The sequence below is a fragment of the Notothenia rossii genome, assembly GCF_949606895.1.
Source record: "Notothenia rossii genome assembly, chromosome: 6".
Classification (NCBI taxonomy): domain Eukaryota; kingdom Metazoa; phylum Chordata; class Actinopteri; order Perciformes; family Nototheniidae; genus Notothenia; species Notothenia rossii.
This window is the reverse complement of record NC_136909.1, coordinates 2510734-2535921: the sequence shown is the minus strand read 5'-3', so window position 1 is coordinate 2535921 and position 25188 is coordinate 2510734. Positions and strand designations below refer to the sequence as shown.

At 44.7% G+C, this 25188-nt stretch overlaps 1 protein-coding gene across 1 annotated transcript in view; it reads right to left on the bottom strand.

The window, feature by feature from the left end:
* The window catches only part of LOC307042907 (scavenger receptor cysteine-rich type 1 protein M130-like), a gene marked incomplete at its 5' end in the record, with an annotated part of 104190 nt that overhangs the window by 12415 nt on the left and 66587 nt on the right, over positions 1 to 25188 (bottom strand). Inside the window, 9 exons of the mRNA XM_079687065.1 lie at positions 4938 to 5234; positions 5319 to 5639; positions 11344 to 11640; positions 11725 to 12045; positions 15899 to 16195; positions 16280 to 16600; positions 19257 to 19553; positions 19638 to 19958; positions 21129 to 21425. Coding sequence (XP_079543191.1) covers positions 4938 to 5234; positions 5319 to 5639; positions 11344 to 11640; positions 11725 to 12045; positions 15899 to 16195; positions 16280 to 16600; positions 19257 to 19553; positions 19638 to 19958; positions 21129 to 21425 — 2769 coding nt within the window. The remainder of the gene's footprint in view (positions 1 to 4937; positions 5235 to 5318; positions 5640 to 11343; positions 11641 to 11724; positions 12046 to 15898; positions 16196 to 16279; positions 16601 to 19256; positions 19554 to 19637; positions 19959 to 21128; positions 21426 to 25188) is intronic.

Below are 25188 nucleotides of genomic sequence, written 5' to 3'. Positions count from 1 at the left end.
AGGATCACCACCCCTGCTGTGAGGAGACACAACAGCTCAGCCTGGACCTCCCACTCCCCACGCCCCCAACACACCCAGAGGAGGCTGCTTTCACCCAGCTCAACACCTGCACAACATCAGCAGCAGAGATATGCAGCAACAGCTGCTCCTTGTCTCCCTCCCCGCCTACAGCAGCGGAGCTATGCTGCAGTTGTAGCCCAGCCTGCTGCCACCCTCCCTCCCCCTGCTACCTCTGAACTGGGAGACATCAGGATGATGCTGCACACCCTGTGCACCCGACTTCTGTCCAGCTAAGACATTACATTTATATGTTATCGTAGTAATCAGTACAATAGCAATATTAGTGAAAATAGTTGTTTTATTTGTTGTTGTTTTTTTGTTTTTTTTTATATATTTGTCTCACTATACAGGTTCATTTTGATTGTTTTGTATTTTTTAAAAGATGCGTTCTTTTCATATAAGCTGTTGGAATATTCAGGGACTCCACTCCTCAACCTTTGAGGTTAAGAGTGAGAATCCAGAGTTCTTAGAATCTATCAAAGATGTTGATCTAATTATATGAACAGAAACATGGTGTAAAAATGATCTGCTCACTCACTGTCCTCCAGGTTATAATGAAGTAATGGTGCCCTCTATAAAATCAAAAAACATACGCAAGGGCAGAACATCGGGGGGGATCTTGGTGTGGTATAAAGGAGATCTTTGCCATCAGATCTCAGTAGTAAAACAAGGTAAATCACACATTTGGCTAAGGTTAGATCAAGCCCTGGGCATAACTGACAGGAATCTATACGTGTGTGCTCTTTATATACCCCCAGTAGATTCTCCTTATTTTGAAGAAGACATTTTTGAAACTCTCCATTCAGAAATAGCCTATTTTCAGGCCCAGGGAAATGTGCTTCTAACTGGAGATCTGAACGGACGAACAGGAATTGAACCTGATGTCATAGACCCACAGGGCAGCCACCATGTATTTGGTGAGCCCCCCCTGTTTACCACACCAACCGTCAGCCATCGGAACAGCCTTGACTCTGAAATCAATCAGAATGGCAAAGAGATAGTGCATCTCTGTCGGGCCTTAGGCCTGTACATAGTGAACGGGAGGTTCAGAGGGGACTCTTTAGGGAGATTCACATACTCCTCAGCTCTAGGGTCTAGTGTAGTAGACTATGCAATCACTGACATGGACCCCTCCACTATCAGTGCATTCACTGTCAGACAGCAATCCCCCTTTTCAGACCACAACCAAATCAATGTGTTCTTTAAAGTCTCAGGTCCAATGAGTGACACAACAAGGGGACCCAGTAAGCTGTATACATTAAATCCTACTTACAGATGGGCCCCAGACAGTGGAGACAAATTCACCATGGCCTTGAACTCACCTGATCGGATGAATGACATGTCACTATTTGACCAAAATCAATATGTTCCTACCAAAGATGGTGTAAACATGGCCATTGATTATATCAATATGATATTTCACAAGGCAGCTATTAAAGCTGACCTTGTAAAACAAAAGCGGAAGCCTGTTAAAAGGCAAAACGCTGACAAATGGTTTGACCAGGAATGACCATCAGAAAAGACCTGAGAAAAATAGCAAATGAAAAACATCGGCAACCAAACAACCCAGCCTTACGCATTAGATACAATGACCTTTTAAACAAATATAAATGTACAATAAGGAACAAAAAACAAAATGATACCCACATGAAACTTGAGGATATTGAGAAAGCCATTGATCAAAATCAATTCTGGGATCTGTGGAGAAACTTCAACACAAAACAACCGCAAGCATTACCCATCCAAAACGGTGACATCTGGAGAGAACATTTTGAAAGTTTGTACAAAGACATACCAATAAATCTAATGAATTCAGATCAATGTATTACAAAAGAGAAACTCCAAACATTAGAAGAAACTATTAAAGACAACCAAAACCCCCTTGATTTCCCAATGACTTGGGAAGAGTTGACCACACAGACACAATCTCTCCGGCCAAGGAAAGCTTGTGGCCCAGACAACATTAAAAACGAAATGCTCAGATGCAGCACCCCAGAGATGCAGGGTACAGTATTAAAGCTGTTCAATATCATATTGCAGTCAGGATGTTTTCCTGACATCTGGTGCAAAGGGCTCATTTCCCCCATTCATAAGAGTGGAGACAAATCAGACCCTAATAACTACCGTGGCATCTGTGTCAGCAGCTGTCTGGGGAAATTATTCTGTAGTATTCTAAATAAAAGAATACAAGATTTCCTTAACCGACAATCCATCTTGAGTCAAAATCAAATTGGCTTCCTTCCAAAACACCGCACCACCGACCATGTATATACCCTTCACACTTTAGTTAACAAACATGTACACCAAACAAAACATGGGAAGATATTCACTTGTTTCATTGATTTCAAAAAAGCTTTCGACTCTATTTGGCACGAAGGGCTCTATTATAGACTTCTACATTGTGGTATAGGGGGCAACATGTACGATCTGGTTAAATCAATGTATTTAGGGAATAAGTGTGCTGTTAAAATTGGAGACAAACAAAGTGAATTCTTCACCCAGAGAAGAGGTGTTCGTCAGGGTTGCAATTTAAGTCCCACTTTATTTAATATATATATAAATGAACTTGCTGTTCAGTTGGATCACTGTGCTGCTCCTGGCCTCTCCCTCCTAGAGAGAGAGGTGAAGTGTCTGCTTTATGCTGATGACCTTGTTCTGCTGTCTCCTACTGAACAAGGACTACAACAACAGCTGGACATAGTAGACCAGTACTGTAAGAACTGGGCCCTGGCAGTCAATATGAAGAAAACTAATGTCATGGTTTTCCAAAGACGCCCCAGATGTCAGGAGAACAAATACCAGTTTACCATAAACAATCATATCATCGAACATAGTATGAGTTACACCTACCTCGGTTTAACCATAACAGCATCAGGAAGTTTCAACATGGCAGTGAATGCACTCAAACAAAAAGCCAGAAGAGCTCTTAATGCAATTAAGAGAACATTTTATAATGTCCAAATTCCAATTCAAATCTGGCTCAAAATCTTTGATAGTGTGATCCAGCCCATTGCGCTGTACGGTAGTGAAGTATGGGGTCCACTCAGTCACCAGAGCTATACCCGCTGGGACAAACATCCAACAGAGTCTTTCCATGCAGAATTCTGCAGATACATTTTACGTGTTCAGAGAAAAACACCAACAAATGCATGTAGAGCAGAATTAGGCAGATACCCACTGATCATTAACACTCAAAAGAGAGCACTGACATTCTTTAACCACCTTAGATCCAGCCCCCGAGACACCCTCCACTCCAAAGCCCTCCAAAGCCAAGAGCTAACCCCAGAGAAGAGTCCCCTATGTCAGCTGGTGCTGAGGCTAACTGCCCCCTCTCAGAGCCACTCTGACCAGTCTCTCAACAACACTGCTCTCCAAACACCAATCACAGTCAAACGCATTATAACACAATGTAAAGACAACTATTTACAACATTGGGAAGAAGAAAGTAAAAGCCAAAGTAGATTAGAATGTTACCTGGCTCTAAACAGAGAGTATGAGCTGGCAGAGTATCTCTCTACTGTCAGAGATAGAAAGCAGAGACAGATCCTAACCAAGTACAGGCTCAGTGACCACAAACTGGCAATCGAAACAGGAAGACTCAAAAGATCCTGGCAACCAAAAGAGAACAGAACATGTGGTCACTGTACGACAGGTGAGACTGAGACAGAGATGCACTTCCTCCTGAAGTGCCAAACATTCAACGAAGTAAGGAGCATTTATTGGAACAAGTTGAACTCTGTAATCCCAGGTTTCAAGGAGGTTGATGACCTCTCAAGACTGAGAGTACTCCTAGGAGAAGGAGACAAGGCACACCTTGCTGCCCAATATGTATACACATGCCACAACCTGAGGGACAGTGAATGAGACACACACACACACACACACACACACACACACACACACACACACACACACACACACACACACACACACACACACACACACACACACACACACACACACACACACACACACACACACACACACACACACACACACACACACACACACACACGTGTTGAAATGTAATTGTATCACTGTATATATATATCATCAATAATATGTAAAAATTTGAAATGTCTGTTAATGTTGTTAATTATTTTGTATTGTGATGCTTTGGCAACATTGTTTAATTTAACTTTCATGCCAATAAAGCCCCTTTGAATTTGAATTGAATTGAATTGAATTGAGAGAGAGAGAGAGAGAGAGACAGGTGGAGACAGAGAGAGACAGAGAGAGAGAGAGAGAGAGAGAGAGACAGGTGGAGACAGAGAGAGAGAGAGAGAGAGAGAGAGAGAGAGAGACAGGTGGAGACAGAGAGAGAGAGAGAGAGAGAGACAGGTGGAGACAGAGAGAGACAGAGAGAGAGAGACAGAGAGAGACAGAGAGAGAGAGAGAGAGAGAGAGAGAGAGAGAGACAGGTGGAGAGAGAGAGAATCACTGTCTGACCAGAATAAAATGCAACATGTACTTGGAGAAAATAGTGCCAGCAGCATAGAAGCAGAGAAACATGTGAGCGCATGTCACAGCCTAAGAAACAACAACAACAACAACAACAACAACAACACATAACAGCTGTTCCTCTCAGCTCACTCTGATTGCTCCTCTACATCATGTGTCTTTCTTTTCTTCCTTTCTTTCTTTTTACATTTGACACTTGAGGTTTTGTAATACATTGTTGTAAATTCTTTAATGAATGAATTGTATTTTTTTTCTTATCATATATCCTTGACGCTTTGGCAATATTTTTCACCTGACATTCATGCCAATAAAGCATATTGAATTGGAGAGAGAGAGAGAGAGAGAGAGAGAGAGAGAGAGAGAGAGAGAGAGAGAGAGAGAGAGAGAGAGAGAGAGAGAGTCACTGATGGGTTTACCTGAGCAGTTGAGATTCAGCATGTGTTTAGAGGAATCTGATGCTGCACACTCCCTCAGAGCAGATCCAGACTGAACACAGTCAGGTCTGATCCTCCACACAGATCTCTCTGAGGACTCCTCTCTCAGTCCCACAGAAACAGCAGAGCCACAGTCCAGCTCTCTGCAGGCGACTCCTGCTTCCTTCAGGGTCCAGAGAGAGTAACGGCTCCCCACTGGTCTCCATTCTCCCTGATGTTTCAGCTCCAGGTCTCCTGCACAGCGACTCTCTCCTCCCACCAGCTGAACACCACCAGGCTCTGCAGAGAAACAAGAGAGAGATCAGAGAGAGAATAAAGAGAGTTTGATGAGAACAGAATGAACCAATCACAGCTCCTCTCTACCTGAGCAGGTGAGGCTAACAGCTGTGCCAGGTGAGCAGGTGTTTCTCTCTGAGGCTGAGCTACAGTCCAGGAGAGCAGACTCATGGCCTCCACACTGGAACTCTTTGGTCCCCATTGGAGCCTCCCCTTCTCCATAGAGCGCCCCCTGGAGGACTGAAGGAGCCCCACAGCCCAGCTGCCTGCAGACCACCTGAGCATCCTGCTGGTCAAAGTCAGCCTCACACACTGAGGACCAGGACGGGTTAGACGGGTTAGACGGGTCAGACTTCACCTCCAGTCTGCCTGAGCACAGACCACTCCCCCCCAGCAGCCTGACAGAGTCTGCAGAGGACAGAAGATCAAACAGAGGTCAAAGACACACCATCAAAGAGATGAAACTATATTTCAGATTCAAACTGGACTCAGTTCCAACATGAGTTGATGATGAACAACAGAACACATGTTGATAAGAACACAGACTGCAGGTACCCTCACACATATGTCAAAGACATCCCTCATTAAAACAAACTATCAAGCATAGACCTATCTGGCACACAGTACGATTGATCCACAACAATCAATTGACCAATAAAAAGTTTTAATCTGTTTGATAAAACCTTTGAGAGGATTTTATAGTCCGTACATAAAAGAGCCACTGGTCTCCAGTTTTTCAAAGAGGTCAAGTCTCCTTTTTTAGGAAGCAGAGAGAGAACTGCACGCCTGGAGGAAGCTGGGAGCATCCCTTCTTCAAAACATTCTTTAAAAACATCCAAAATGTCCTGTCCCTTAAGACTCCACAGATGCTTCAAAAAGTCTGATGATAATCCATCTATTCCAGGAGCCTCTCCTGACGCCATCTGAGACACAGCGGCAGTTAGTTCATCAAAAGTCAGCTCAGAGCTGAGCGTGTTCTGTTCCTCTGAGCTCAGCTGAGGAAGTCCCTGCAGAAGCTCTGCAGCAGAATCCACATCACATTCATCAGCCTTGAACAAATCTGTGTCGAAATCTACTGCATGCTTCCTCATCTCAGCCGGCTCCGTGGTCACCTTCCCCTCAGGAAGCCGCAGACACAACATCTGTTTTCTCTTTACCACTGATTTTTCCAAACTGAAAAAGAAGGCGGTGGGTGCGTCTATGTCCTGGAGTTTGGTGAAACGGGCTCGGACTAAAGCTCCTTTGGCTCTTTCTTGCATAAAGGAGTTAAGCTCCTGTCTTTTTCCTTTTAAACTGGCATTATTCTGTGGATCAGCATATGAGACACTTTCCAAATCTATTATCTCTCTTTCTAAACTCTCCACTGCTCTCTTAATGTCGGCTGTTGAATAGGAGCTGTATTGTTGACAAACAACCTTGGGCTTTTCCTACCTCCCACCACTGAGTAAGGGAAGAAAAACTATCTTTCCTAGATCTCCAGTAAGCCCAAAACATTTGAAAATGTTCACAGAAATTCAAATCATGTAATAATCTTTTATTGAAATGCCAAAAAGATCTGGGTTTCCCGTTGGAAGATAAGATCAGCTCCATCCAAACTAAATGATGGTCTGTGAAAGCAACAGGGATGATCTGACAGTTTGTAACCCGAGCAGAAAAGGGCTTGGGTAAATAAAACCTGTCCAACCTGGCTGCACTAACTCTACCACCTGATATCTGAACCCATGTGTATTGCTGGCATGTAGGATGCATCCTCCTCCACATCCACTAAATCACTTTTCTTTAGAACATGAGACAATACAGAGGAAGACTGAAGATGTGGCTCGACTCCAGTCCTATCCAAAGTAAAGTCAGTGCAACAATTCCAGTCTCCACCCAAAACAATAAACTCCCCTTGACCAATATCACTTCTTTTCTGTTCCAATACTTTGAAGAGCTCTTCACGCTCAGAGCCTTGGTTTGGTACACATTAATAAAGCTAATCAGAAAATCATCTATTTCAGCTCTCACTAGAATAACTCTACCCTTCACTACCTCTGTGCTGGATATTATTTTTATATTTAAAAGCAGTGAGAATAGAATAGCTACTCCTGCACTCAAATTTGTCCCATGGCTAAGGACGTGCGGCCCCCCCCCCCCCACCATAGACCCCAGTCAGTTTCATTTCTGCTGTCACTGAGTTTCTTGTAGAAATATTACATCTAACTTTTTCTGTTGAATAACTTCTGTTACTAAGGCTCTCTTTTGAGCGTCTCTGCCCCCGTTCATATTTAATGAGGCTACCCTTAAACCCTGAATGTGAGGAGAAGAGAGACAGGCCATTAAGAAACAAGATAGGAAAAGACAGTAAGGAGGAAACACCCGGTGTTGTATGAGCATATTCAATTATTTACCACTCCTTTTTTTAGGCACTTTGGTCTTTTTGTTTAAAGCTTTCCTCAGTGTAGTGATGTGTTTCTTGAGGCGATACCGTTTTTTTTCATCAAGTAAGTCTAGCCCAACAACCCTCTGAATTGTCTTGGCTGACTTAATAAACTTTTCAACATCTGGGAAATAATTTTTTACATTTACTGATTTCCCGAAAGTTTCCTCCAGAAACTCCTGGATTTGTTCAAAAGAGTAGAGATCCTCACTCTGAGAAACACTGTCAGATACGGAGACACTATCCGATTCAGAATCATACTCCATATCTACTCCATCATAACCAGCTGATTTGCCCCCCTGCTCTGCCTCACTGTCCAGTTTCTGTGACAGCTGAGCCTGTTTCCCAGAGACAACCTGCAGCTCCTGCTCTGAGCACTCCATCACACCCTCTCTGCATCCAGCCCTGACCTGAGCTTCAGCCTCCACAACTGCTTTCATATTAATCCCCGCAAACAACGGCTTAACACCCACAGACATTGCGGCTTTAACGGCCATCATGGGACCAAACACAAAACCGCCTGGCACCACTGCTGCGGGCAACACAGGCACAGGCACGGCTACACTGGGCACAGCGAGTGCGGGCACGACGGCCACGAGCACGTCTGCACCGGATGTGGGTACAGCGGGAGCGGGCACGGGTGTAGCAGGAGCGGGCACCGCGGCCCCCGGCGCTGCAGCCGCACACACGGCTGCACCGAGCACGGCGGGCACGGCGGCTGCAGACACGAGTACGTCAGCTCCGGAAAAAGGGGCCGTAACTCCGGTAGCTCCGGTAGCTCCCCGCACGGGCCTAGCAACCCCGCTGGTTCCCTCTCCACTCTCATTCACAATATTTCCTTCCAATAGAAGTGCTGCTATCAGTCTCTGCGGACAAGCGATCTTCTTGTGCCCCACATCACCACAACCAAAACACCTGACACTGCCAGCACTCGCATACACCATGTAGAAACCATCCTCATATTTAATACGGAAAGACACATCCAGTGTTTGTGATGTGCAGTCCAAAAACATAAACACCTGTCTCCGCAGAGACTGAACGTGCTTCAGCTTGGTGTCTTTACAGCCCAGACTCACCGTGCGGAAACCACTCGCCATTCTCCCGTAGCGTTTGAGCTCTTTCTCCAGCGTTTCGTTGGGAATAAATGGAGGGACTCCCGATATGGTAATCCGGGTAGAAGGCACTGCCAGCGGGGACACTTGTATAAACTCATCATTTATGTTTAAACCACTTTCAATTAACTGGCTTACCAACTCCTGCTTCTTTACAAAAACCACCACAGCTTTATTCATGCGGGATGCGTAGGAGATGTTTCCGTGTCCCACCTGTTCCCCCACCGCCAGCAGCACACTCTCCACCGTGCTGTTCTCCTGAGGGATCACCCTCACCCCGTGCCGCAGGGACGGCATCTCACAGGAAGCCATCCCTGCAGAGAAACACGCTTCCCTCACGTAAGAAAGACTAAACTTCACTCACAACAAATAAGACCAATGAACAATCATACAATGAACAAAGTAGAGGAAGAAAAAAGAGAAAACTTTTACGAAAAGTTACCATCAAACCTCACCACGCTCTCAGCTCACCACCACCGAACTCCTCACACACTCACTCTCAGAGAGAGAGACAGACAGGTGGAGACAGAGAGACAGAGAGACATTTACCATTTACATTTACATTTACATTTATTACATTTATATGTTATCGTAGTAATCAGTACAATAGCAATATTAGTGAAAATAGTTGTTTTATTTGTTGTTGTTTTTTTGTTTTTTTTTATATATTTGTCTCACTATACAGGTTCATTTTGATTGTTTTGTATTTTTTAAAAGATGCGTTCTTTTCATATAAGCTGTTGGAATATTCAGGGACTAAAATTAAAAATCTGATTAAAATCTGGCTCAAAATCTTTGATAGTGTGATCCAGCCCATTGCGCTGTACGGTAGTGAAGTATGGGGTCCACTCAGTCACCAGAGCTATACCCGCTGGGACAAACATCCAACAGAGTCTTTCCATGCAGAATTCTGCAGATACATTTTACGTGTTCAGAGAAAAACACCAACAAATGCATGTAGAGCAGAATTAGGCAGATACCCACTGATCATTAACACTCAAAAGAGAGCACTGACATTCTTTAACCACCTTAGATCCAGCCCCCGAGACACCCTCCACTCCAAAGCCCTCCAAAGCCAAGAGCTAACCCCAGAGAAGAGTCCCCTATGTCAGCTGGTGCTGAGGCTAACTGCCCCCTCTCAGAGCCACTCTGACCAGTCTCTCAACAACACTGCTCTCCAAACACCAATCACAGTCAAACGCATTATAACACAATGTAAAGACAACTATTTACAACATTGGGAAGAAGAAAGTAAAAGCCAAAGTAGATTAGAATGTTACCTGGCTCTAAACAGAGAGTATGAGCTGGCAGAGTATCTCTCTACTGTCAGAGATAGAAAGCAGAGACAGATCCTAACCAAGTACAGGCTCAGTGACCACAAACTGGCAATCGAAACAGGAAGACTCAAAAGATCCTGGCAACCAAAAGAGAACAGAACATGTGGTCACTGTACGACAGGTGAGACTGAGACAGAGATGCACTTCCTCCTGAAGTGCCAAACATTCAACCAAGTAAGGAGCATTTATTGGAACAAGTTGAACTCTGTAATCCCAGGTTTCAAGGAGGTTGATGACCTCTCAAGACTGAGAGTACTCCTAGGAGAAGGAGACAAGGCACACCTTGCTGCCCAATATGTATACACATGCCACAACCTGAGGGACAGTGAATGACACACACACACACACACACACACACACACACACACACACACACACACACACACACACACACACACACACACACACACACACACACACACACACACACACACACACACACACACACACACACGTGTTGAAATGTAATTGTATCACTGTATATATATATCATCAATAATATGTAAAAATTTGAAATGTCTGTTAATGTTGTTAATTATTTTGTATTGTGATGCTTTGGCAACATTGTTTAATTTAACTTTCATGCCAATAAAGCCCCTTTGAATTGAATTGAATTGAATTGAATTGAATTGAATTGAATTGAGAGAGAGAGAGAGACAGGTGGAGACAGAGAGAGAGAGAGAGAGAGACAGGTGGAGACAGAGAGAGACAGAGAGAGAGAGAGAGAGAGAGACAGAGAGAGAGAGAGAGAGAGAGAGAGAGAGAGAGACAGGTGGAGAGAGAGAGAATCACTGTCTGACCAGAATAAAATGCAACATGTACTTGGAGAAAATAGTGCCAGCAGCATAGAAGCAGAGAAACATGTGAGCGCATGTCACAGCCTAAGAAACAACAACAACAACAACAACAACAACAACACATAACAGCTGTTCCTCTCAGCTCACTCTGATTGCTCCTCTACTTCATGTGTCTTTCTTTTCTTCCTTTCTTTCTTTTTACATTTGACACTTGAGGTTTTGTAATACATTGTTGTAAATTCTTTAATGAATGAATTGTATTTTTTTTCTTATCATATATCCTTGACGCTTTGGCAATATTTTTCACCTGACATTCATGCCAATAAAGCATATTGAATTGGAGAGAGAGAGAGAGAGAGAGAGAGAGAGAGAGAGAGAGAGAGAGAGAGAGAGAGAGAGAGAGAGAGAGAGAGAGAGAGAGAGAGAGAGAGTCACTGATGGGTTTACCTGAGCAGTTGAGATTCAGCATGTGTTTAGAGGAATCTGATGCTGCACACTCCCTCAGAGCAGATCCAGACTGAACACAGTCAGGTCTGATCCTCCACACAGATCTCTCTGAGGACTCCTCTCTCAGTCCCACAGAAACAGCAGAGCCACAGTCCAGCTCTCTGCAGGCGACTCCTGCTTCCTTCAGGGTCCAGGGAGAGTAACGGCTCCCCACTGGTCTCCATTCTCCCTGATGTTCCAGCTCCAGGTCTCCTGCACAGCGACTCTCTCCTCCCACCAGCTGAACACCACCAGGCTCTGCAGAGAAACAAGAGAGAGATCAGAGAGAGAATAAAGAGAGTTTGATGAGAACAGAATGAACCAATCACAGCTCCTCTCTACCTGAGCAGGTGAGGCTAACAGCTGTGCCAGGTGAGCAGGTGTTTCTCTCTGAGGCTGAGCTACAGTCCAGGAGAGCAGACTCATGGCCTCCACACTGGAACTCTTTGGTCCCCATTGGAGCCTCCCCTTCTCCATAGAGCGCCCCCTGGAGGACTGAAGGAGCCCCACAGCCCAGCTGCCTGCAGACCACCTGAGCATCCTGCTGGTCAAAGTCAGCCTCACACACTGAGGACCAGGACGGGTTAGACGGGTTAGACGGGTCAGACTTCACCTCCAGTCTGCCTGAGCACAGACCACTCCCCCCCAGCAGCCTGACAGAGTCTGCAGAGGACAGAAGATCAAACAGAGGTCAAAGACACACCATCAAAGAGATGAAACTATATTTCAGATTCAAACTGGACTCAGTTCCAACATGAGTTGATGATGAACAACAGAACACATGTTGATAAGAACACAGACTGCAGGTACCCTCACACATATGTCAAACACATCCCTCATTAAAAACAAACTATCAAGCATAGACCTATCTGGCACACAGTACGATTGATCCACAACAATCAATTGACCAATAAAAAGTTTTAATCTGTTTGATAAAACCTTTGAGAGGATTTTATAGTCCGTACATAAAAGAGCCACTGGTCTCCAGTTTTTCAGAGAGGTCAAGTGTCCTTTTTTAGGAAGCAGAGAGAGAACTGCACGCCTGGAGGAAGCTGGGAGCATCCCTTCTTCAAAACATTCTTTAAAAACATCCAAAATGTCCTGTCCCATAAGACTCCAAAAATGCTTAAAAAAGTCTGATGATAATCCATCTATTCCAGGAGCCTCTCCTGACGCCATCTGAGACACAGCGGCAGTTAGTTCATCAAAAGTCAGCTCAGAGCTGAGCGTGTTCTGTTCCTCTGAGCTCAGCTGAGGAAGTCCCTGCAGAAGCTCTGCAGCAGAATCCACATCACATTCATCAGCCTTGAACAAATCTGTGTAGAAATCTACTGCATGCTTCCTCATCTCAGCCGGCTCCGTGGTCACCTTCCCCTCAGGAAGCCGCAGACACAACATCTGTTTTCTCTTTACCACGGATTTTTCCAAACTGAAAAAGAAGGCGGTGGGTGCGTCTATGTCCTGGAGTTTGGTGAAACGGGCTCGGACTAAAGCTCCTTTGGCTCTTTCGTGCATAAAGGAGTTAAGCTCCTGTCTTTTTCCTTTTAAACTGACATTATTCCGTGGATCAGCATATGAGACACTTTCCAAATCTATTATCTCTCTTTCTAAACTCTCCACTGCTCTCTTAATGTTGGCTGTTGAATAGGAGCTGTATTGTTGACAAACAACCTTCATTTGGGCTTTTCCTACCTCCCACCACTGAGTAAGGGAAGAAAAACTATCTTTCCTAGATCTCCAGTAAGCCCAAAACATTTGAAAATGTTCACAGAAATTCAAATCATGTAATAATCTTTTATTGAAATGCCAAAAAGATCTGGGTTTCCCGTTGGAAGATAAGATCAGCTCCATCCAAACTAAATGATGGTCTGTGAAAGCAACAGGGATGATCTGACAGTTTGTAACCCGAGCAGAAAAGGGCTTGGGTAAATAAAACCTGTCCAACCTGGCTGCACTAACTCTACCACCTGATATCTGAACCCATGTGTATTGCTGGCATGTAGGATGCATCCTCCTCCACATCCACTACATCACTTTTCTTTAGAACATGAGACAATACAGAGGAAGACTGAAGATGTGGCTCAACTCCAGTCCTATCCAAAGTAAAGTCAGTGCAACAATTCCAGTCTCCACCCAAAACAATAAACTCCCCTTGACCAATATCACTTCTTTTCTGTTCCAATACTTTGAAGAGCTCTTCACGCTCAGAGCCTTGGTTTGGTGCATACACATTAATAAAGCTAATCAGAAAATCATCTATTTCAGCTCTCACTAGAATAACTCTACCCTTCACTACCTCTGTGCTGGATATTATTTTTATATTTAAAAGCGGTGAGAATAGAATAGCTACTCCTGCACTCAAATTTGTCCCATGGCTAAGGACGTGCGGCCCCCCCCCCCCCCCACCATAGACCCCAGTCAGTTTCATTTCTGCTGTCACTGTGAGTTTCTTGTAGAAATATTACATCTAACTTTTTCTGTTGAATAACTTCTGTTACTAAGGCTCTCTTTTGAGCGTCTCTGCCCCCGTTCATATTTAATGAGGCTACCCTTAAACCCTGAATGTGAGGAGAAGAGAGACAGGCCATTAAGAAACAAGATAGGAAAAGACAGTAAGGAAGAAACACCCGGTGTTGTATGATCATATTCAATTATTTACCACTCCTTTTTTTAGGCACTTTGGTCTTTTTGTTTAAAGCTTTCCTCAGTGTAGTGATGTGCTTCTTGAGGCGATACCGCTTTTTTTCATCAAGTAAGTCTAGCCCAACAACCCTCTGAATTGTCTTGGCTGACTTAATAAACTTTTCAACATCTGGGAAATAATCTTTTACATTTACTGATTTCCCGAAAGTTTCCTCCAGAAACTCCTGGATTTGTTCAAAAGAGTAGAGATCCTCACTCTGAGAAACACTGTCAGATACGGAGACACTATCCGATTCAGAATCATACTCCATATCTACTCCATCATAACCAGCTGATTTGCCCCCCTGCTCTGCCTCACTGTCCAGTTTCTGTGACAGCTGAGCCTGTTTCCCAGAGACAACCTGCAGCTCCTGCTCTGAGCACTCCATCACACCCTCTCTGCATCCAGCCCTGACCTGAGCTTCAGCCTCCACAACTGCTTTCATATTAATCCCCGCAAACAACGGCTTAACACCCACAGACATTGCGGCTTTAACGGCCATCATGGGACCAAACACAAAACCGCCTGGCACCACTGCTGCGGGCAACACAGGCATAGGCATGGCTACACTGGGCACAGCGAGTGCGGGCACGGCGGCCACGAGCACGTCTGCACCGGGTGTGGGTACAGCGGGAGCGGGCACGGGTGTAGCAGGAGCGGGCACCGCGGCCCCCGGCGCTGCAGCTGCGCACACGGCTGCACCGAGCGCGGCGGGCACAGCGGGCACGGCGGCTGCAGACACGAGTACGTCAGCTCCGGAAACAGGTAGCTCCGGTAGCTCCCCGCACGGGCCTAGCAACCCCGCTGGTTCCCTCTCCACTCTCATTCACAATATTTCCTTCCAATAGAAGTGCTGCTATCAGTCTCTGCGGACAAGCGATCTTCTTGTGCCCCACATCACCACAACCAAAACACCTGACACTGCCAGCACTCGCATACACCATGTAGAAACCTTCCTCATATTTAATACGGAAAGACACATCCAGTGTTTGTGATGTGCAGTCCAAAAACATAAACACCTGTCTCCGCAGAGACTGAACGTGCTTCAGCTTGGTGTCTTTACAGCCCAGACTCACCGTGCGGAAACCACTCGCCATTCTCCCGTAGCGTTTGAGCTCTTTCTCCAGCGTTTCGTTGGGAATAAATGGAGGGACTCCCGATATGGTAATCCGGGTAGAAGGCACTGCCAGCGGGGACACTTGTATAAACTCATCATTTATGTTTAAACCACTTTCAATTAACTGGCTTACCAACTCCTGCTTCTTTACAAAAACCACCACAGCTTTATTCATGCGGGATGCGTAGGAGATGTTTCCGTGTCCCACCTGTTCCCCCACCGCCAGCAGCACACTCTCCACCGTGCTGTTCTCCTGAGGGATCACCCTCACCCCGTGCCGCAGGGACGGCATCTCACAGGAAGCCATCCCTGCAGAGAAACACGCTTCCCTCACGTAAGAAAAACTAAACTTCACTCACAACAAATAAGACCAATGAACAATCATACAATGAACAAAGTAGAGGAAGAAAAAAGAGAAAACTTTTACGAAAAGTTACCATCAAACCTCACCACGCTCTCAGCTCACCACCACCGAACTCCTCACACACTCACTCTCAGAGAGAAAGAGAGAGAGAGAGAGACAGACAGGTGGAGACAGAGAGAGAGAGAGACAGAGAGAGAGAGACAGAGAGACAGAGAGAGAGAGAGACAGAGAGAGACAGAGAGAGAGAGAGACAGAGACAGACAGAGACAGAGAGAGACAGAGAGAGAGAGAGACAGAGAGAGACTAACAAAGAGACACATGATGTCATACACAATGTCACTGATGGGTTTACCTGAGCAGGTGAGATTCAGGATGTGTTTAGAGGAATATGATGCTGCACACTCCCTCAGAGCAGATCCAGACTCAACACAGTCAGGTCTGATCATCCACATAGATCTCCTTGAGGACTCCTTTCTCAGTCCCACAGAAACAGCAGAGCCACAGTCCAGCTCTCTGCAGACGACTCCTGCTGCCTTCAGGGTCCAGAGAGAGTAGTAGCCCTCCACAAGTCTCCATTCTCCCAGATGTTCCAGCTCCAGGTCTCCTGCACAGCGACTCTCTCCTCCCACCAGCTGAACACCACCAGGCTCTGCAGAGAAACAAGAGAGAGATCAGAGAGAGAATAAAGAGAGTTTGATGAGAACAGAATGAACCAATCACAGCTCCTCTCTACCTGAGCAGGTGAGGCTAACAGCTGTGCCAGGTGAGCAGGTGTTTCTCTCTGAGGCTGAGCTACAGTCCAGGAGAGCAGACTCATGGCCTCCACACTGGAACTCTTTGGTCCCCATTGGAGCCTCCCCTTCTCCATAGAGCGCCCCCTGGAGGACTGAAGGAGCCCCACAGCCCAGCTGCCTGCAGACCACCTGAGCATCCTGCTGGTCAAAGTCAGCCTCACACACTGAGGACCAGGACGGGTTAGACGGGTTAGACGGGTCAGAGTTCACCTCCAGTCTGCCTGAGCACAGACCAGTCCCCCCCAGCAGCCTGACAGAGTCTGCAGAGGACAGAAGATCAAACAGAGGTCAAAGACACACCATCAAAGAGATGAAACTATATTTCAGATTCAAACTGGACTCAGTTCCAACATGAGTTGATGATGAACAACAGAACACATGTTGATAAGAACACAGACTGCAGGTACCCTCACATCTACACCTGAGACCCTCTAGCAAGTGGTCTCCATTAGTGAACCCTTCCCCTGTGTCTTCAACAGAACCTCCTCCTCTGCAGACCCTCTTCTGCTCAGGGACTCAACATCATGTTTTAAAAAAGGTTTTATTATTTCTCACCTTTCTAATAGAATCTGATCCTAGAACTAAAATCCAACAGAAAATGAGTTCTAAAAGATGAAAGCCAAAGGATCCGGACTCTGCTCTGAAGGAGCTTCTGGGTGAAGGAGCCTCGAGGAGCCCCGGCTGAGCGGATCAGAGCCGTGTCAGGAGGTCTTGGTGCTGTTCTGGTGGAACCCAAAGAACCTGCTGCTGGAACCAGAGGCTCAGAGAGAGCTGGAGCTGAAGCAGGAGTCCTTCAGACTGGTGGTCCCAGGGGACTCCTGAGGCAGCAGACACACATGTCTCCATCCACACACATAGGTTTCAGCGCACACACAAATAGTTATTGTTTTAAATAAATGCAATATAAATCCACAAATATATGACTTTAAAAGTGTTAAATGTTGCATCAAGAACAGATTTGATGTTGTTACATTTCTATAACAAAGGCTTTTGTGAGTGGATTCCTGAGACACCCTGACGCCGCTAGATTCACACATGCATGTTTTCAAGATGGGAGTTTCTGTAGCCAATCAGATGTCTGCATCATTTAAGCCAATCACATGAGTGCGTCCCTTCAGAGCGAAATGACTGCCCCGCCCACTTCCCGGTAAAACTAAGGCATCAGAACGAAGCGTAAAACAATGTTAATATCACTTCTACTCTAGCTTGGAAGAACACGATATGAGGTCCATCCTAAGTCTTTGAACTTGAGTCCTTGCTTCCTTCACTTGGGTCCTTTCCTCCACACGAAGAGGGAGGGAGTGAGGAAATGTGTTTTCAGAACAATGACACGTCCTTTCCTCGGAGTGTGACGTGAAAGGACTTCCTGTGTGATTCCTGATCGCTGCTGGATCGGCTGTCAGTGGCTTTAACAGCTGCACACTTCTGACAGAGTTAGTGTTCGCAGACATGTTGGCTGTTCTATTCCTAATGAGAGGCTCCCAGTTATCACTGCCAGAGCAGCAGCAGTGTGTTACCTGTCTCACCTCACACCTGCACAGTGGGGGGTCTAGAACATGTTACATGGGGGGGCAAAGGGGGGTCAGAGGTCAGGGTGGAATGGGAGGGCCGACAGTACGTGGTATTTCATACTGTCTGTATAACCTATTTATTGTTAACTCATGGCCTAACAAGTGTTCTTAAAGCACAAGAGAAACAAGGTGTTCAGACACACAAACTAACATATAGTATAAAACATCAGGAAGTACTCATGATACCTAGAACTCTGTTTACTGTGAGTACAGTCAGAGTACTTAGTTATAATGAAGTACACACATCACCCATCTCTCAGAGGGCTGAAGGTGAGCTGTGCAGCAACACATCTCAACATGTGTCCGTACTAAGAGCTGCTAGATTGAGCTGCTGTGATGGAACATGGACGGAGAATAAGAACATCCCATGTGGTCCAGCTGGAGTCTCCTCTGCCTCCTGACCCCTGCCTCTGGCCCTCTCTCTGACACTTCATCTTCCTCACATACATGTCTTCTTCTTCCTCACTAATGTCTTCATCTCCTCCTCTTCCTCCTGCTCTGACCCTCCTGGTCTCTTCATCTCCTCCTCTTCCTCCTGCTCTGACCCTCCTGGTCTCCTCATCTCTCTCTTCCTCTTCCTCCTCGTCCTGGTCTCTTCTCAGATATGTCTTTGTGTGGTTGTTGACTCACTCCAGCTACTCTGACCTGCAAGAGTCTACTTGTGAAAAGCTCTGGAACAAATGCTTGTCTAACTTTACGCGTTAGGGCCATGCAGCTGATAAGTAGCATCTCATAAAGACAGCATCAGAAAGTATTGATCAAACGCTCACAGGCAGCTGTGTTCAGACCCAGTTTGACGGTAAAGGATGTATCCTGGTTTCATTGATCTGGCCTCATGGCTGTGAGCAGTGGCACTGCAAGACCCTCTGGGCGCCCCAGGCAGAGAGACATGCCCCCCAACACATCCAGCATTCAGCTAGCGCTCTCCTAACACCAGCTGCTCCTTAAAGTACCGTGCCCTGATGCATATTCACACACAAACATACATTTAGCTGTCAGTGGGAATTGTAAACACTGTGTCCTAAATAAAGGATGTTAAATCTAAAGTCTCTCTCATATTAAATATTACGTTCTGATTCTAAACCTTGTGTATGTATTGATTACACCTGATCACCCGTGATGAACAAACACAGCTTCTGCCACATGAATATCAAACTGACTTTCATTCAGATTGTGATGGATACTAAATGAGACGTCACTCTGCTACCAGAGGAAGGTTCAGTGACGTTTATATCATGTCTGGATTTACAGACACTTTTTAATCTGGGTTAACCCCCCATGAACTGTGGTTGCTGAAAACGACTGTTTGAGATGATGTCACTGATGATGTCACTGATGGGCTTACCTGAGCAGGTGAGATTCAGGAAGTAGTTAGAAGAATCTGATACTGTACACTCCCTCAGAGCAGATCCAGACTCAATACAGTCAGATCTGATCTCCCACACAGATCTCTCTGAGGACTCCTCTCTCTGTCCCACAGAAACAGCAGAGCCACAGTCCAGTTCTCTGCAGGCGACTCCTGCTGCCTTCAGGGTCCTGAGAGAGAAGTAGCCCTCCACTGGTCTCCATTCTCCCAGATGTTCCAGCTCCAGTCTTCCTGAACAGCGACTCTCTCCTCCCACCAGCTGAACACCACCAGGCTCTGCAGAGAAACAAGAGAGAGATCAGAGAGAGAATAAAGAGAGTTTGATGAGAACAGAATGAACCAATCACAGCTCCTCTCTACCTGAGCAGGTGAGGCTAACAGCTGTGCCAGGTGAGCAGGTGTTTCTCTCTGAGGCTGAGCTACAGTCCAGGAGAGCAGACTCATGGCCTCCACACTGGAACTCTTTGGTCCCCATTGGAGCCTCCCCTTCTCCATAGAGCGCCCCCTGGAGGACTGAAGGAGCCCCACAGCCCAGCTGCCGGCAGACCACCTGAGCATCCTGCTGGTCAAAGTCAGCCTCACACACTGAGGACCAGGACGGGTTAGACGGGTTAGACGGGTCAGAGTTCACCTCCAGTCTGCCTGAGCACAGACCAGTCCCCCCCAGCAGCCTGACAGAGTCTGCAGAGGACAGAAGATCAAACAGAGGTCAAAGACACACCATCAAAGAGATGAAACTATATTTCAGATTCAAACTGGACTCAGTTCCAACATGAGTTGATGATGAACAACAGAACACATGTTGATAAGAACACAGACTGCAGGTACCCTCACATCTACACCTGATACCCTCTAGCAAGTGGTCTCCATTAGTGAACCCTTCCCCTGTGTCTTCAACAGAACCTCCTCCTCTGCAGACCCTCTGCTCCTTCTGCTCAGCTCCACCTCTGCTCTCACACACTTTCAAAAGGTTTCACTCTTTACTCTCACATGTGTGTTTCACATGTTATCTGACTGATGTTTGTAAACACGTTGTTCTTCAAACATGGCGTCATCATTGAATTCAAGCTGTTTGTATTTTGATCTGGTGTTTTCCATTAAATGGTGAAAGGTATCATTCTAGAGGAGGAGGCTCCAAATAACCCGGTGGGTTTCATGACTCTTCATATCAGCCGTGCTCCAGGCTGCAAGGAGTGGAATGAAATGTAAAACTGCTTGTTCATTTCTTTTGGTTCACATTCCATTGATACACTTTAGGGACACAGACAGCAGAGAGGCAGAATGTGGAGTGAGACGGCCCCTGCTGTGAGGATGGTGGCTCTCTCCCCTCTCACTCTTTTTAAACTCTGAACATGGATTCTTGGGACTCTGTAAATGAGTGCTATATGTTCCTCCTTCCTCTGCGGGGTCTGCGGGACGCACGTTGTGTTGGCGCCGCGCTTCGACTATGTGAGCTATGTAGGCCAATCACAGCAGGCCATTTTACGTTGGCCTGTTGTGATTGGATAGAACATCTCACACAACAGAAGCCTGATTACGTCAATAAATGATGTTTTCTAATTGGATGCATTTTTTAAAGCGAAACTTATTTTTGCTATTATTTAATTCTTTAATTATTCATTTTGATAATCAAAAATAGAAATCCGGTAAACTATATTTTCTCTCAGTCATTGTTGATGAATGAGTGGGTGGGCCTATAGACCCAGTAGCCCACCCACTACGCCCGGCTGCTTCATACACTGTTCATCATTTGCTATTTGGGTATTTATTAATTGTAAAAACAAGAAAATAAAAACAAAAAAATGAAAATGTAATCGATGATGTCACTGATGATGTCACTGATGGGTTTACCTGAGCAGGTGAGATTCAGCATGTGTTTAGAGGAATCTGATTCTGCACACTCCCTCAGAGCAGATCCAGAATCAACACAGTCAGATCTGATCCTCCACATAGATCTCTCTGAGGACTCCTCTCTCTCTCCCACAGAAACAGCAGAGCCACAGTCCAGCTCTCTGCAGACGACTCCTGCTTCCTTCAGGGTCCAGGGAGAGAAGTAGTAGCCCCCCACTGGTCTCCATTCTCCCAGATGTTCCAGCTCCAGGTCTCCTGCACAGCGACTCTCTCCTCCCACCAGCCTAACACCAGGCTCTGCAGAGAAACAAGAGAGTCATGTTCCTTCATTGATATTAGCATATTTTAATCATTAATCATTTCTACTATGAATACTTCCGAGTGATAATCAGATCATTACCTCCAGCTCTCTATGAACCAGTGGTGGGAAGTAATAAAGTACATATACTCAAGTACTGTAAGAACAGGTTTGAATGGCTTTACTGGAGTATATGGTTTATAATACTACATCACATGTATTCACAAAATGAGTTTGAGGTTACTCGGCAGGTTCATATTATTAATAAAACAACACTTTAATGATGAAGTTCTGTTCTGGATAAAGATACCTGGAAGTAGAACAAGTCATTCAAGTTATCTCCACCTTTACCAGCTGCTACATTCAAAAGGATGTTCACATGAATGGATCATTGATTAGAATCCAGACTAGAATATATCATTATGAGAATAGTCGTACTGTATGAGTCATATTAATGATGGTACTTTAAGCATGAATTGATCCTAATACTTTGATCTAAGTCCATTTCAATACCAGACTTGTTCTTGTTACAGTATTTCTACACTGTGGTATCACTTCTTTTAATCAAGTATAACATCTCCCCCACATCTATAAACTGACAGGACCTGAAACATGAAACATATGATTCAGTCGAGCTAAAAAACAGTTCAATCAGAAAGCTAAACGTAGAGATTAGTAGCATGTTTCTGTCATTTGAACCCTTTGGTGAACATGTGCAATATGGGTCCGTGTACGACGCGTGTGTTTCTCTTTTAACACAAGAAACTAATCCCCAAAAAAACTAAAACTGAATGAAAAAAAAAAACTGAACACAAAAGTCTTTTTTCTGATTTTGTTGTTTGAGTCCAAAAACCATATCAGCAAAATCAAATTCAAGAATGGTCCGATTTTAGATTTTAAATATCGGTTTGTTGGTTTTCTGTACGGAGGTAGAATTAAATATACAAAGATAAAAGCCAAGAGCATTGAATATCTATGCTCAGGATAAGGCAGCGATATCTAGCTGTCATCGCACGTGGGATGGGGAGGAATGAAGGACTTCCGTGGATCAACATGATTCCTCCTCTCCCAACTTTGTTAAAAACCTTTATCCATAAAAGCTGCTTCAGAAAACATTTATAAAGAAAATGTTCTGTTAGAAATTAAAATCAATGTTTTAATGGGGAAATGTAGTTTAAACATGCAGTCAGTTTTAATGCTCTTTTATACTGAAAAAACAGAAATTCTTGTGCACAAGCAGTTAAGCTTTTATTCTGAAAATCCTTCATCTCCGGTTAGCATTTAGCATGTGGCTAATATACGATTTCCTAAAGAGGTGAATTTTTAGTAGCGAAATGATATGGAGTGGTGCAAACCGAAGCCTACTGATTTAACACTACAACTATAGATGTCGAGATACTACCATGCTGAATATTAAATGAAGGTACAGTTTATTTGAATACATTATTGTTTACAGACGAGAGTAGCATGTGACAACATCCGGAATGACCGGAAACCAAACGAGCCGAGAAGTATTGTTTAGATTATTGATTACAGCGTTTAGAATGTGTTAAATGAAAAGTGATGAAAGAGAATATGAGGAGAAACGGCGTGTTAAGCATATATTGAATGTGAAAAGAACCTATCCTCTGTTTAAATGCAACAACGGACATTGGAGACGAGGCGAGCCGGCTGGCGGGGAGGAGCCAGCAGAGGATATATAAACAGCACCGGAGGAGAGATCCACCTCTTCTCTACCCTATACACAAGTTATTGAGCCGTTTCCGCTCTACATCCTGAACTCCTCCCTTCGATGCAATGCACTTCCGTTTTGGCGGACTGGGTTTGTTTTGCTAGCTAGCTCCGTTGTGCCGACAAAGCACTGATATCGCAGAGACAAAGAGGATATAACAATTACAACATGAAGAAAAGTGGTTCGGGAACTACGTGTGCGGTAGTTGGTTGCAATCACTCGAGAAAGCACCTGAACGAGTGGTTAGATAGAGAGTGCTACGACCACAAACCAGCACCCAGCACCCAGCCATGTTGTTCATTAAATACAGATAAACACAACAAATACTGCATGCATTGTATTTTTTAATATTATATATGAATATTTTCATAGTGATGTAATTGTGTGGGCTGCTTTTATATTTTAATTTGTAATACCTGTTAGGATTAAACATGTGATCTTTCTTGTTGAAGCCATTTCTTTAGTTTCCTCTAAACAATTAATTCATTCAGTGTTATTTATGTACAGTATGAGCTTAATATGAATGATGAACTGTGTTAAAAGAAATTATAGCACTCTAAGGAACATATGAAATGCAATAATGCAATAACAGTGCAATAATGAAATTAAATTACATCAAACTTTATTTTCACTCAAACAGTACAGGCACATATGATATATTGCACAGCATAAAGAGATCATGTAAATTGTGCATTATGTAAACAACAGACAACTGTTGGCTCCTGTGGGCATGACCTAAATAAGGCAGTTTATTTTGGTTTTATGCTGGGCCACGTCGTCATGTTATCCTCCCAGTTTTGCACTGAATTCGGGTGGGGGAGAGTAACGCCATCTCCAGTCAAAGAAGTAGAATCGTGTTCCCAAGCTAGCATCACTGTTAGCATCGAAATCGCTGTGTTTACACCAGTGCCCGTCTGACTGTTTACATCGGTTTACACCGACAGACGCTGTGCAAAAGACTTCCGGCGGAAATGAAGTGCATTTGTGTAGTGTCATGGCGCTACCCGTGGTTTGGCGCGTAAACTTGTCTATCGAGGAGAGCCAGATCACAGCTGTTTGTCTGACTGAACAATATTCTGTCTGTAACACTACCGCGCCTTTTTAAATTAAAGTACCCAATTTAACTTTCACAGAGACTCCATTTAGTCTCCTATTTTAAAGCTTCTCTCCTGGTCGGGAGAATAACGAACACAGTTAACAATCTGGTGAATTCCCTGACGTGATCCCACTGACCGAGGAGAGAAAACCAACCGGCTGTTTCCTGGAGACGCTTGCAGCCATTGACACACATGAGCTCAAATCAATCGCTAAGAAGATGCCTGTTATGACAAAGATTCTTCACTAGTTAAACTAGGCAAAGTTAGATTTGTGTGTTTGATGGCAGCCGGCTGATCCTGAAAATAGCTGTGCATTTTAATGTTAAAACAACCCAAATTCATAAAATAATCACTCTAAAACCACGAGGTGTTGTTTTGTCACAAGCAGGGTGAGTTCACACTTTCTTTTGTTCCATTAACCCTGCATGCTATTAACCACGTGTGGGTGTTGAATTTTAAATATATAGTGTGTGGACATTGTACTTCGGATAGGTGCCTTGCTGCTTTCACATGGGTGTCTCTTGTTACGTTAATAGTTATTTAGCCTATGACGTAAGGGTATATAGCCCATTTAACGATTTTTTGTTAAGATCTGGAGACATAGCGAATCGGTTAAGGGCCGAGTAAGTGAAAACCAGCGGGGCATAGTGAATCAACTAAGGGTTAAGACCGAAGTCAGTGCTTTAAAGAAAGTCCTTTTCAAGAAAGGCTTGGTTAAGGTCTAAGCCTTTATCAGTGGTTAAAACTGTTCTGTTTAAAAAAAGATATTGCGGGTGGGTTACGGTAATCGGAGTTACAGCAGCAGTGCAGTAATAAGACGACGGTCTATTATCAGTGGCTGATAGGTCTCCATATTAGTCCCAGTTTGGCGTGTCCAAATAGCAACAGTTAACCATAGTCGACTATAAAGTCAAATATTACGTGAACAGGTTT